The sequence below is a fragment of the Rhinolophus ferrumequinum genome, chromosome 3 (genome assembly GCF_004115265.2).
Source record: "Rhinolophus ferrumequinum isolate MPI-CBG mRhiFer1 chromosome 3, mRhiFer1_v1.p, whole genome shotgun sequence".
In the NCBI taxonomy this organism is placed as follows: domain Eukaryota; kingdom Metazoa; phylum Chordata; class Mammalia; order Chiroptera; family Rhinolophidae; genus Rhinolophus; species Rhinolophus ferrumequinum.
Genome location: NC_046286.1, coordinates 67,361,226 through 67,373,601, shown reverse-complemented (window position 1 = coordinate 67,373,601; position 12,376 = coordinate 67,361,226). Strand labels below are relative to the sequence as shown.

Sequence of the window (12,376 nt, the reverse complement as noted above, 5' to 3'; positions counted from 1 at the left end):
CAGACACGCATCTCTTAAGTTTCAAGTCTCAGTTAATTCTACAAGTCATCTCCCCTGACTCTTGAATGTTCACCTTTCACTTCTGTTTGTGATCAGGACTTATAGGACATCTGGCATCACATTAAGCATCTTATCTTCTTGGTGCTATTACCAAAGATGTTCCAGGGGAAAGTTTTTAATCCTCCAGATATCTCAGCACATGAAAATCTGGTGTAAAATTTATATACTTGCTCTTAACCAATGTTATCTCAATAAATCTAATTTTTTAAAAAAAGAAGTGGATAGAGAAAATTTTTACAAAATCTAGTCTACCCTAATTTTCCATGGGAGATTCTTTGTTTTGTTTCAATTTCTTAACTTATTTGGATGAAACTGACTTGCAAAACAAATCTAAGTGTCTAGATTTGTTGAAAAAAGAACGTCCAGCCTATAGAAAAGTCTTATAAGAGTTTATTTAAGCCAAATTTTGAGGACATGCCCAGAAATAAAATCTCAACAGATTGAGAACATGCTCCAGAAAATGGCAGTTTTGCAGCTTATTTTATACATTAGAATCAAAGGAGAAAACTTAAGGAAGGTGCATGGAATCCACTGGTGATTGATTAAGGAGGTGGGAGAAAGCAAAGTGGGAAAATCTCTAAGACAGGATAAAAAAGAAAATGGAGAAATACACACTTCTTTTACATTGGTGGGTAGAGGATAATTAATTAAGATTTACAGTACATAGAGATGGTATCCAGGGAACAAGATAACGGAAGGGTTCTGTGGCCTCATTCTCTGGTCTTATGCTCTGGTGCCTGCAGTTGTGCCTTCAAGGGGCAGGAAAAGAAAATTACTCTGACATGTCAAAGGTATGTTGTCCTAGATGCATGAGAATGGTGTAGAGCCCACTGAAGGTCAAGGTTGACCTTTGCTAAGGAAGCTGTAGGCCTGGGATGTAACTACCCGCCATGGTCTGCCCAGTTAGGAATTTATAATTAAACCATCCTACGGTCACTGAGCTTGTGAGCCCTGCCATGTGGCCCCCTGAGCTTGTCAGGCTTACTATATAGCGCCTTTTTAACTCACAGATTGAAAATATCAATAGCTTTGGGAGTATTTCATTAATATAATTTTTTAAAACAAAATTCCTTCCCAGGAGATGAAAACTATTGAGGGAATACTTTGGCAAACAAAATCCCAAAGGCTAAAGCAAGAACTATCTGGGCCTAAGGATTCAGAGAAACATCAGGAAAGGCCATCCAAACTCTGGGTCATCCTTGCTTGGTGTCATTCTTAGTTCATGTCAGAAATGTGGTTTTGTCCAGCCTTGCCCTGACCTCTGTGATTTCTCCAGGGTAACGGTTATTAATTCTTAATGTTCCATTGAGTCACCTAGAGCCTTCCTAAAATAAAATCCTTGATGCCCAGATCTTACTTTTAACCAATTAAATACTGTTATCTGAAAATAGGGCTCAATATAAGAACTTTTAGAGTACTCTCCAAGTGCTCTTAATGGACATCCACTGTTTTCGAACAAGGGTTTTGAAAACTGTGTCCTTGGCACTCTAGGGTGATTGATGTAGAGGCAAGGTGACATGTGAAGGCTGCCACTCCTCCAGACCCTGTCTGGATTCTTCCAGAGTTACCTCTCATTTTATCTCTTTTAAGTGTTTCAAGTAAAATAAAATGTCATTGGGAAAAAAATGGAAAAATCTAGAGAGATATAATAAAGGAGTCTTGATTGAAACAAAGCCCTCCCAACCAGTCCACCACTGGTTGGGAGGACTAGCTTATCTCTGGGGCAGGAGGTAGGGAGTGAAGTTGTGTCTTCCAAGACATTCGCTCCAAAGAAGATATTGATCAAACACTAGTTTATAACTGTATGTTTCTATAACTGCTTTACTTCATATACAGTGGCAGCAAGATCCACTTGTAGTTAGCCAATTGTTTAAGGAAGCAAGCCTTTTATACATTACTATCTCTCATGTTTCTTCCCTGACACAAATACCTACAAAACCCCTGGGGGAAATCATCTTGTTCCGTTGATTCTGTCAGCAACCATTATTATTGCAGAAGTACATTCCTTTATGTTTACTCTAGGAATAAAATTTTGTTGCGATGCAATTAGTAACCATTTTATAGGTTATGTACTCTTCCAAAGGATGCATATATTTTGAAGTATTGTTCTTAAGCAAAATTATTTAATATCACCTGAGTTCAGACTTTTCTTACTTTATCCTATTCCTTGAAATGACCCAGGGAATATTATTAGGTGAATTAATTAATTAATTTTCCCCATTTTAATCTCAGTTTTCATTACAATTTAAAACTTTTAAAGATTTTTCTCTAGCATTGGTATGGCTGTAGGGTCAGGACATCTGAAATTATAAAAAGATAGCTAGTCATCCAGACAGAAATATATGCTCTAAAAGATATAAAAATGTAAGTTTGGGGACTATTCTAAATCTTTTATGAACCTTCTATTGCTGAAAATTCTTTATCAATAGTCATTTTGATCAAAGGAAATAAAGTAAGAAGTTGACCTAATTGATATAGTGAAATAGAAGCATAGTTTGAGCACAACTACCCCAAATGTCTAGAAAGGCAAGGTGGAAAAGCTATGCAGGATGGGAAAGAGGCCAGGGGTCCAGACAAAGGCCAGGCCAGGAAACTTGGAGATCGACATCCATTCCCAGGAGTACACCAAGAAGCCAGTTGACTGGTAACTCATGTGCTACTGACTGTCAGATTCAGGACAACAGAGTTGAAAGAAACTCAGAGATATACCAATCTAATACTCTGATTTAAAACAATGAGGAAAAATGCTTTTGATGGCTAAATGAGTATCTGAGGATACACAGACATGATGCAACATTTTATGTGGTGGAAGTTAAGACTCATATAAGTTCAAGTCCAAATTTAGGCTCCATCTCTCACCTGCGGCTTAACCTTAATGTTTTTGAACTTTAGTGTTATTCATAAAAATAGAAACAGTAATGTCTCCTTCTCAGTATACTTGTGAATTTTAAATATAAACCATATGTAAAGTATCCAGCACATAGTAGGTTGTCATAAATGTCAATTCTGCCTCTCCTCCTTAGTGGAAGAGCAAAATTTAGAATATGATCTGTCTTATAGCTAGACAACTTCCTGTATAACTCAATTTTAAAAAACAACTGAACATTGAAAATATTATTTGAAGCTGCCTAAAAGAAGGTTTCCTTCCAGACTCAAATATAACATTTTATATTTGTAATAAGTATGTTCTAACTCCCCAGAAGGATTAAACTAACCTAATTTTCTTTGATCAAAATCCTACTCAAAAAAGAATAAATCCAAAGCCACTGGCATTTGCCTTGCCTACCAGTAATGTAGGCTCCTTCCGGGGTTACCCTCCGTGCTCAGGCTCCAGCCTCAGCAGCTCAGCTTGCTCTTTGGCCTCTCCTAAAGTCTCATTGTGTCTCAGTACACATTCTGGGCTTCACTAAGCCTTAGTCAGAAGCCACTGCTAGAAATGATTAGCGCTGGAGCCAGATCCTTCCTTGTGTCAGCTCCTCAGGGCAGTCTAGGCTCCCTTGGGAACTTTGAGCAATGATGGGATTGGGTTGAATATGTAATGACAATCAAGGCAGCAACCACAGAAAGAGGAACAATTTTCATCCTTGAAGCTGCCACATAAGAGGTGCATATACAGATCCACTGCTCCTTGCTATTTACCTCACAGATGAGAAGCTGCAAATGTCAAAAAGTCAAGTATGGATTCTGTTCTGGTTGCATGGGAGGGCAAAAGGAAAAGAAAGGGTAGGAAGAGGTGAAACAAGAATTACTACAAAATTAATGAAGTGTTTAAAAATTATTATTAAATTAATGAAATTCCAATAGGAACACAGTTTAGTTCTAAATCCAAAACCGTAAGGTTTCTTGAAAATCATATAGAACAACAAAAAAGGTGTGTATGGGGGGGTGGAGGGATTCCCAATTCCATGTTCTTGAAACAAAATAAAATGTTTTCAATTTAAAGATAAAGATAAAGAATGCTGTGAGAATATAGACAAAAACTTCATGTTAGTAATAAATCATGATGTCATTGGAATTTCCCTCAGCAACATTCAATGACAAAAGACAATGGAGTAACATTTAAAATATACTCAAGTAGAGAAAGTGTGAAACAGCTAAGCTGCCCTTCGAGTATAGAACAGGCCAACGATTTGAATATGTAAGAATTAAGGGACTACTATTCCAGAGAACCTTTACTGAGAATGATACTAGAGGATAGGCTCCAGGCATGTGGGAGTTGACTGACAAACTTCAGCAAAATAACCGAGGCAAGTATATAATTTGTTTTAGTCCATAATTATTATGAAATTTTTCAAACATATGCAAATGTAAAGAGAATATGTAACAAATCCCATGTACCTACTATTCAGCTTTAGTAAGTACCAATATTTGCCACTCTCATTTCATCTTTTAGCTCCCCTTTTTTTGTGCTGAAATTATTTTAAACATAATTCTAGACATGGTAATTCACATATAAATATTTCAATATGCACCTGTAACCGATCAATACTTTTTAGAAAACATACACCATCATGCTATTATCATATATAACAAAAGGAATAATTCCCTAAAATTGTCTCATACCCATTTAATAGTCATTCATATTTTCTTAAATACTTCGAAGTTGTCTTGTTACACACAGCTCATTGTTTGAAACAGGATGCCAATAAGGTACACAGGCTGCTTCTGGTTGTTATGTCTCTTCTGTCTCTTTTATTCTCCTTTTTTTTATGCCATTGTGGAAAACTGGATCATATGTGAAATAGAATGTAGTATACGAAGCATGACAATTAAATTCGTGAAATTATTACAACGATGTTGCGAACCATTTTTTTATATCAGAGGGATTATTCATTTTTAATTTGTACCAACTGGACAAACAGTTAATCAAATTTACTATTTGGAAGTGCTGAAAAGGCTGCATGAAAAAGTTAGACGCCCTGAAATTTTCGCCAACAATTCATGGCTCTTGCATCATGACAATGCACTAGCTCACACGGCACTGTCTGTGAGGGAGTTTTTAGCCAGTAAACAAATAACTGTATTGGAACACCCTCCCTACTCACCTGATCTGGCCCCCAATGACTTCTTTCTTTACCCAAAGACAAAGGAAATATTGAAAGGAAGACATTTCGATGACATTCAGGACATCAAGGGTAATACGACAACTTTGATGGCCATTCCAGGAAGAGTTCCCAAAATTGGTTTTGAAGGGTGGACTAGGCGCTGGTGTCGGTGCATAGCTTCCCAAAGGGAGTACTTCGAAGATGACTGTAGTGATATTCAGCAATGAGGTATGTAGCACTTTTTCTAGGATAAGTTCACGAACTTAATTGTTCTACTTTGTATTCTACATTTACTTGGTTCCTTTCTCACATTGCTAATTCACTTATTTTCTTTTGCCCATATTTCCTGAACTAGTAAAATCTAAATAGTAGATTAGATTCAGGTTTAATTTTTTTGAAAAGAATATGTCACAGATGGTACTGTGTATTTACTCTTGCTTTGCATCACATTGGCAGGCACATAATATCCGGTTGTCCCATTTTTAGGGATGTTTAGATGAATGGTTTCAAGTTGCATGGTCCTTACCCCATCATGGTTTCACCTAGTCTAGAATTTATTATTTACTGTCTAGATCCATTATGTCATTAGGGGTTGCGAAATGGTTGTTTTCTAATTCTGAAAAGCTCTACAAGGAATAAAATAAGAATCAGTAAAGTAGAGAGGCATAAAATTGAGATGTATAAAGCAATAATAGCATTTTTATGTACTCAAATAACATCACTAGAAGACAGAGATTTAAGGGGAATTAAATATATATATGTATATATATGTATGTATATACACATATATTATATATCATATATGTATTTCAACTAATGCGGATATACTACATAGTAGAACACAAAATTTGCATTATTTCTGATAAACATAGAACTGCAAAACGACTGGACACCAGCACTGCTTTGGGCAGTTTCCCAGACCTCTAGTCAGAGCTGACTCACCCATCAGCATAGTAGGCACTGTCCCTAAGGCCCATCGTGTTTTTAATTTCTTTTAAAATCAGAAGAAAATAAATGAACTTGGGATTGAAAACTATGGTTTAATACATAATATTAATACATTCATCTTTATAGTATACAGTCATGGATATATATATGTGTGTGTATGTGTGTATTTCTTAATGTAGAAAGGGGTCCAAGAAGGCAAAACTGCCTAGAGCCCGCGAAAGTCATAATACAGCCCTACCTGCAGGGACATATGTTCACTGAACATTAAAAACATGTGAAATTTTTGAATTTTAGGCATTATATCCTTCCAATGTATTATTTTTGAGCACTGATGTCTTCAGATTCTAAGGAAATGCATTTCAGATGGTAGAATTTCATATATCCTTGAAAGGCAGGAGGATAGGTTTACAGGACAAGGTTTTCTGCTGACTACACTGCAGATCCCACTGTGTATAGAGCCGACTGTGAAGTATCTGGCTCACTCCCAAGTCACCACGTCAGCCCCCAGATGCCATGACCAATATGTACATAGAATGGCAGACCTTCTTGCTGTGGAAGCATAAAATTTTAGAATTTGAAGACACTGAGCCCAACCCCCAACCAATGCAAGAGCACCTTTGTTGCCATCCTTGACCAGTCACCCGGCATCAGTTTGAGCACATCTTGACACCGTCTGCACCTGAATGCAGCAAAGCGGCTTCCCTTTGTGTTGTTGTCTTATAAAGGAACACTAAATGCGAGAAAAAAGAGACACCCAGGTTGCTGTGGATTCAGTAGGAAGATGTCAGAATGAGTGTATCCCTGGACACCGTGAGTCAGTGATGGCAGATGAGCTACCCATTGTGGGCAGTATCCATGAGAACCATTGTGGTCTCTTCGTCCTCAGGGCTAAGTTCCAGACCATCTTCCACCACCCGATGGAGGGTGCTGTAGTGTTGCTGGCTTTGGTTGAAAGAATGTAGCTCCGAAGCAGCCTCCCAGGCAGCAAAAGTAGGCATGGGGAAGACACCTGGCCTCTTGTTTTCAAAAAAGCATTTCAAATTTCTCTCACTCAGCTTGTTGGCATAGTCCTCAAATGTATTTTCCAACTGCTCCTTCTCCTTTTGTGTATACATCTTCCAAAAACTCAGCTGAAGGTAGCTAACTTTAGATCGGCAGCGAGCATAACAAATGGTGAGCAGAGAGAAAAAAGATGCTGAACAAATCAGGCACCATCCTAGAATCTTAGAAAGAAAGAAATATTGAGGACATGTCAAAGCAAAGCCACTTCTCAGGGAGCTGAGGTGATATTACTGGGAAGTGTATGGCTAAATTACTACAACAGTCATTGCCATATTTTACTTGAAATTCTCCATCTTAATTTTTTGACAATACTTTTCTAACAGTCAAAATAAAGTTTGAGTTTACCTAATTATTCTCCATCCTATCCATCATTGCTTGTATGCAAAGAAATAACCAGAAGGCAAGCAAATTAGAAAAATTCAAAAAGTATAGATTGTCCAAGAATCAGATAAATCAAAACCTCAAGTAGTATTAACTATTAGAGGAAAGACTTCTGTGCATGGGTAAATGTGATCATTTGAGCAAACGAGCAATTCCTTAGCCAGGTGTTTTCAGGTATTGATAAATGAAAATTTTCCCATGTTCTATTGTTTGCAGGGACAGCAGCCCTCTCTAAGAGAAATATTACTCATTATCTATGATAAAGCAAGACAGACATAACACAATAAGGAAACTGAAACTATAAGAATTGAAAGGCTGCATAAAAGCCAAGAAAAAAATTGCAGTCATTCCAAACCTTCAGGATTATTGGTTCTGAATCTTGATAATCAGAAAAAAACAAATTTTTCTCTGAATATGAACTGGTTCAGTTGGGTGTTTTTTTCCTGAATATTAAAAACAGAAGTCTGTATAACTTATCTTAGAAATTTTTTGTTATTGTTCTAATTATATTTTTCACAATTGGAATTAATTTCATATTTGGACAACTAACAGAATTCTTTTCAAAGTTTCTCTTGACATTTCAGTGAAATGACCATTAGTATTTCTCAGCAAATGGGCCTATTTGAAAATAGAAACCAAAAAAATCTGCAAACAGACCCATTCAGACGGCAACAGAACCACAAATTAGCTCCAATGCTTTAAACCAGTGGTTCCCACACTCTGGCTCAGACCAGAGAGTCAGTGTAAAGGTCTCAGACTCCACATGAATGCCAACTCTGGATTGCCACTAGTTGGGTTTACATCTGAACTTTTCCCTTACTATGGGTATGCTCTGTGCCTCAGTTTCCTCAATTGGAAAATGGGGGTTACCTAGTTCAGAGGGTGATTTGGGGCACTAAAATGAGATGATGTAGACCTACACGTGCATTCAGTAAGTTATTATCACATGCAGCTATTTTTTTTGCAGCTATTTTTCAAATGTACATATGTGTGTACATGAAAGCATTCCTGAACTCATGGTACCTTTCTGTCAATGAATGAGGCACAGCTCCCATCATGGGAAAGTCCTTACATTTGCCTGAAATCATTTGTGGTTGGCTGCCTCAGAACTTCCTTTGTTCTTCATCCTCTCCCTTCCTCCTTCCCCACAGCCGGGCCTCCTGTGGGCCACTAGGCCATCTCACCCTTATCTGAGCCAATTCTGCTTGAGTTCTCAGCTATTTGATCAGCTTCAGACTCCCCTCTGCCCATTGCATGACCTTTGTATCACCTCGCTCTCACCTGAGTGCTGAGCACTGAGCCCTCTTTTGTTCTTCCCCAATTCATAGCACCCAGAGTGTAACGAGACACGGTGGATGCTCCCACCCCAACCCTCAATAGTGTCCCATTCTGCCTTAGTCTCTTCCCTTAAACCCTGGCAGTTTCCTCATGAATTTAGAACACTTACTGTGTACCAGCAGCTTTACGCCCATTTATGTCCATTATCTCTATACCTTCCAGCAACCCTCTGAGGTAGGGGTTATTACCCCTAACTAGAGAAAATCGGGGCTCAGAGAGGTCAAACCATTAGCTCTCGGTCACATAGCTGCTAAGTGATCGAGTCAGGACTCAAACCCAAGACTGGTCAATTCCAAGGCCGAGTTCTTTCCACTGCTTCTCTCTACCTTCCTTAAAAATAGAGTGCCACCCAGCTGGATTTCTTGTTATCTGCCCCACCCATGGATGGGACACTTTTTCCACCCCCACCCACATACCCAGCTATTAGTCTGGACTGTTTGTTGCTCCGGCCTGTGTAAACCATTGTGGTGAGCACCTGCTGTTGATACAGCTCTTCTTGTTCACCTCCCTCATGCATCCTCCCCTTGGAATCAGCCCCAGGTCCTTCTCATTCTGCTGCAAAGTAAACAGGTCAGGGTGCCTAGGCTAAGCTATGACAGTGTGTGCGTGATTTCCTTATGTTTGTGTTTAGAGAAGAAAAGCTAACACAGTGATGAGTGTTTGGATCTGGCACTAATTGAATGGAGCCTGGTGCCTGGGGACATAAATCAAAAATCACTCATTGTGTCATAACATTTGTAATTAATACCTTCCTTCAACAAAAGAAGGAAGACATCTGGGAGCCTGGCATGTTTTTATGTAGGGTGCGCTTTATGCATTAAAGAAGAGACTTTGGGGTATTTTTAGGCCTATCGGTTTATGAAAAGTATATAACTATACTGCCAACCAGCTTTGGAATATATGATTTTAAAAACAGACTTTTTCTTAACGTGCTGCTGTAAAGACAAGTCCTTGTTGAAAAAGTAATATTATAGTATTTTCAGTGCATTTATTCTGAAACAAATAGCATTCCTGACCAATTGTGGATCTGTTTATCTACTCTAATTCCTTGTTTTGGTCTGGGGAATGCAACTCCTACTACTCACAAGAAGGAATTCAGTCTTTTCCTGAGGCCAGGGCAAGGCTTCACATCTGGATTTGTGCTCATGCACCTGGAAGGATGACAGGTTACTTCCTTACGTCAGTTAGGTAAAGCTATGATTTCCTTCTGTTAAATAAAGCAATGCCCCAAATCCTGAGCTTCTAAAGTAATGCAAGAACTTCTTTACCTGTACAGCACAAAGAGCACAGGATGTAACCTCCCTAGAGAATATGATCACTTTTCACTGAGGGCTATTTAAAGATTGCCAAATCCTACTTTATATGGGAAACTCTTCTGAATCCTGACAATATTTATATAGAGAGATAGCAGTTGCCAAATATCATTTAAGGGAATTTCTATATTAATTATATTACATGCAACTTTGCAAAGTATTAGCTCGTTTGATTCAGCTATATTTTAAAAGATGAATGCTATGTGTGTGTTTTTTTCTTTTTCTGAGAAATCAGTTTGAAACTAAATCATTGATACAAGACAGTAATTTTTAATTACAGCTCTGCCCTTAACACTCAATTATGAGTTAGTGTTATGCATTATTTATAAAGTCAACCTCGACAGATTGTTTTAAAGTACTTAAATATTTACCTACACATAACCCAGAGGACATTTTCTTTTCAGAAATGGAAAAGACACTTCAATCAGAAATTTCACTGAGCCACCCAACCTCTAAAAAGCTTTTGCTGAGATTGTCTTAACACTGCATCATGTTCCAATTTCCATTTCACATCAAAATGTCCTAACAGGATTCAGACTCAGCCCTGGCTGAAAGGAGAACAGAGAGAATATTGCAAGCTGGAAGAAAAAGGAGAGTTTGTCCTTTTTTACCTGAGACTGGGCTTGCAGGGACAGTTTCAGTTCTTCATTGTCTGTGGGTGTCATGCTGGTTTTGCCACATGATACTTTGTAAAGTTCTTCCCAGCATTCTTTGGGCTTGCCCTCGCAAATCAGTCTCAGGAGGCTTGAACTTTTTGTCCCACTCATGGCACATTCATAAAAAGTCCCATTGAGCAAAGCCACAGACAGCCACATCATTGGAGCCACCAATGAACTCAGAGTGATCTGGCCAAAGACATAGAAGAAGCGGCAGCTGTGGCCTCTGGGGAAGATTTTCCTGGGATTCACGCAGCAGCCTGTGAAGAGTCTCCATGACCTGTTGTTCACAAAGAATCCCAGGATCAGTAACACCCAGGCAGGAGCAAAAAGGAAAACCAGCCCGTAGACCACATTCTCAGTGCTGCAGGGGCACTTAAACGCCACGAGTGAAAAGAGACGCTCACTTCCCACGGTCAGCAGAGCCATGAAGCTGTAGCCAATAACAGTTTTCTGGTTAAGGACGAATTTTAAAATCCCCTGAAAAGCATCCATGTTGGAGATAAAGAGGGAAAATGCTTTGCCCTTATTTATCCGCAGAGAAGCTGTGGTCGTGGCTGAGGCTGGAGCCCATTAGAAACAGTTCTTTCTCAGGCTGTGTAGACAGATAAGGAAACAATGTCATTCCCTAGGAATGACTCTTTCCCAATCATGTTTAGATAATGCCTCCTACTGGTGGGTACTGGGCCGTGAGACTGGAGCCCAAACACTGAGAATCAGAGTTAATTCCAAGTGCACAGCCTCCATTTTAATGTTATTTCCGTGCTGCTCGGTTTGAGAATTTGAAAGAAGTTCTCACTCAAACAAAGAATAGTCTAGGAATTTTCCAGCCAGAGGAATCAACATTAGCAGAAATGGATGTCAGCCAATTGGTTGGGAGCCAAATCAGTCTCCAAGCCTGGAGTTTTATGATTTTTTGCTTTTCTCTTGCTCCTTGACTTAAAATCTGGGAGATTCATTTTACATCCTTTTAAGCTGGCTTGTGTCAGAGACTTCAACGAAGTTTTAGGATTTGGGCTATTTGAAATTCATATGGAAAAGTTTAGGGAGCATTTGCACGTTGAATAAAAAACAAAATGAGAAGAGTCTTCATCATTTCTTTCCTAGGCTGTCATAGTAACCGCTCGATTGGTGTCTCTGTCTTTGACTTCATGACCACCCTGCCCACAATCCTAAATCCATCCTCCATGCTGACATGAAGGAGGTTCCTCTAAAAACGTAAAATTTCCTCAGAAATTTAATTCTGCCTGAGCTTATTCATGGTTTGGGCCTCCCCACTGCCCACAAGTTTATAAATGTTAATCTCATGAAGCTTATCATGATGTTTCATGCCCATGACAGGTTCCCTCTACCCAGAATATCACCACCACTGCCCCTCCCTACTTTGTTCACCCGAAAAAATCCCATTCAATATTCATGAACAGGGTAGAAGTTTCTTCCTCTGCCATTATTTCCAGGATTGCTTCCTAATGCATAACGTTGTACCTACAGGACTTATTATACCATTGCACTTATTTGTTTAATATCTGTAGCACTTTTTTGAATATGAGCTATTATAAAACAGGAACTACAT

At 38.8% G+C, this 12,376-nt stretch overlaps 2 protein-coding genes across 3 annotated transcripts in view; one reads left to right on the top strand and one right to left on the bottom strand.

The window, feature by feature from the left end:
- Positions 1-12,376, top strand: part of TRAPPC3L (trafficking protein particle complex subunit 3L) — a 55,418-nt gene that overhangs the window by 31,186 nt on the left and 11,856 nt on the right. The window lies entirely within an intron of this gene.
- On the bottom strand, positions 5,261-11,551 carry CALHM5 (calcium homeostasis modulator family member 5). Its single transcript, XM_033102893.1, has 2 exons — positions 10,759-11,551; positions 5,261-7,276 (listed from the first exon to the last, which is right to left on the bottom strand). Exons 1-2 carry the CDS (start codon positions 11,296-11,298, stop codon positions 6,887-6,889), a joined length of 930 nt encoding a protein of 309 aa, XP_032958784.1. The 5' UTR covers positions 11,299-11,551; the 3' UTR covers positions 5,261-6,886.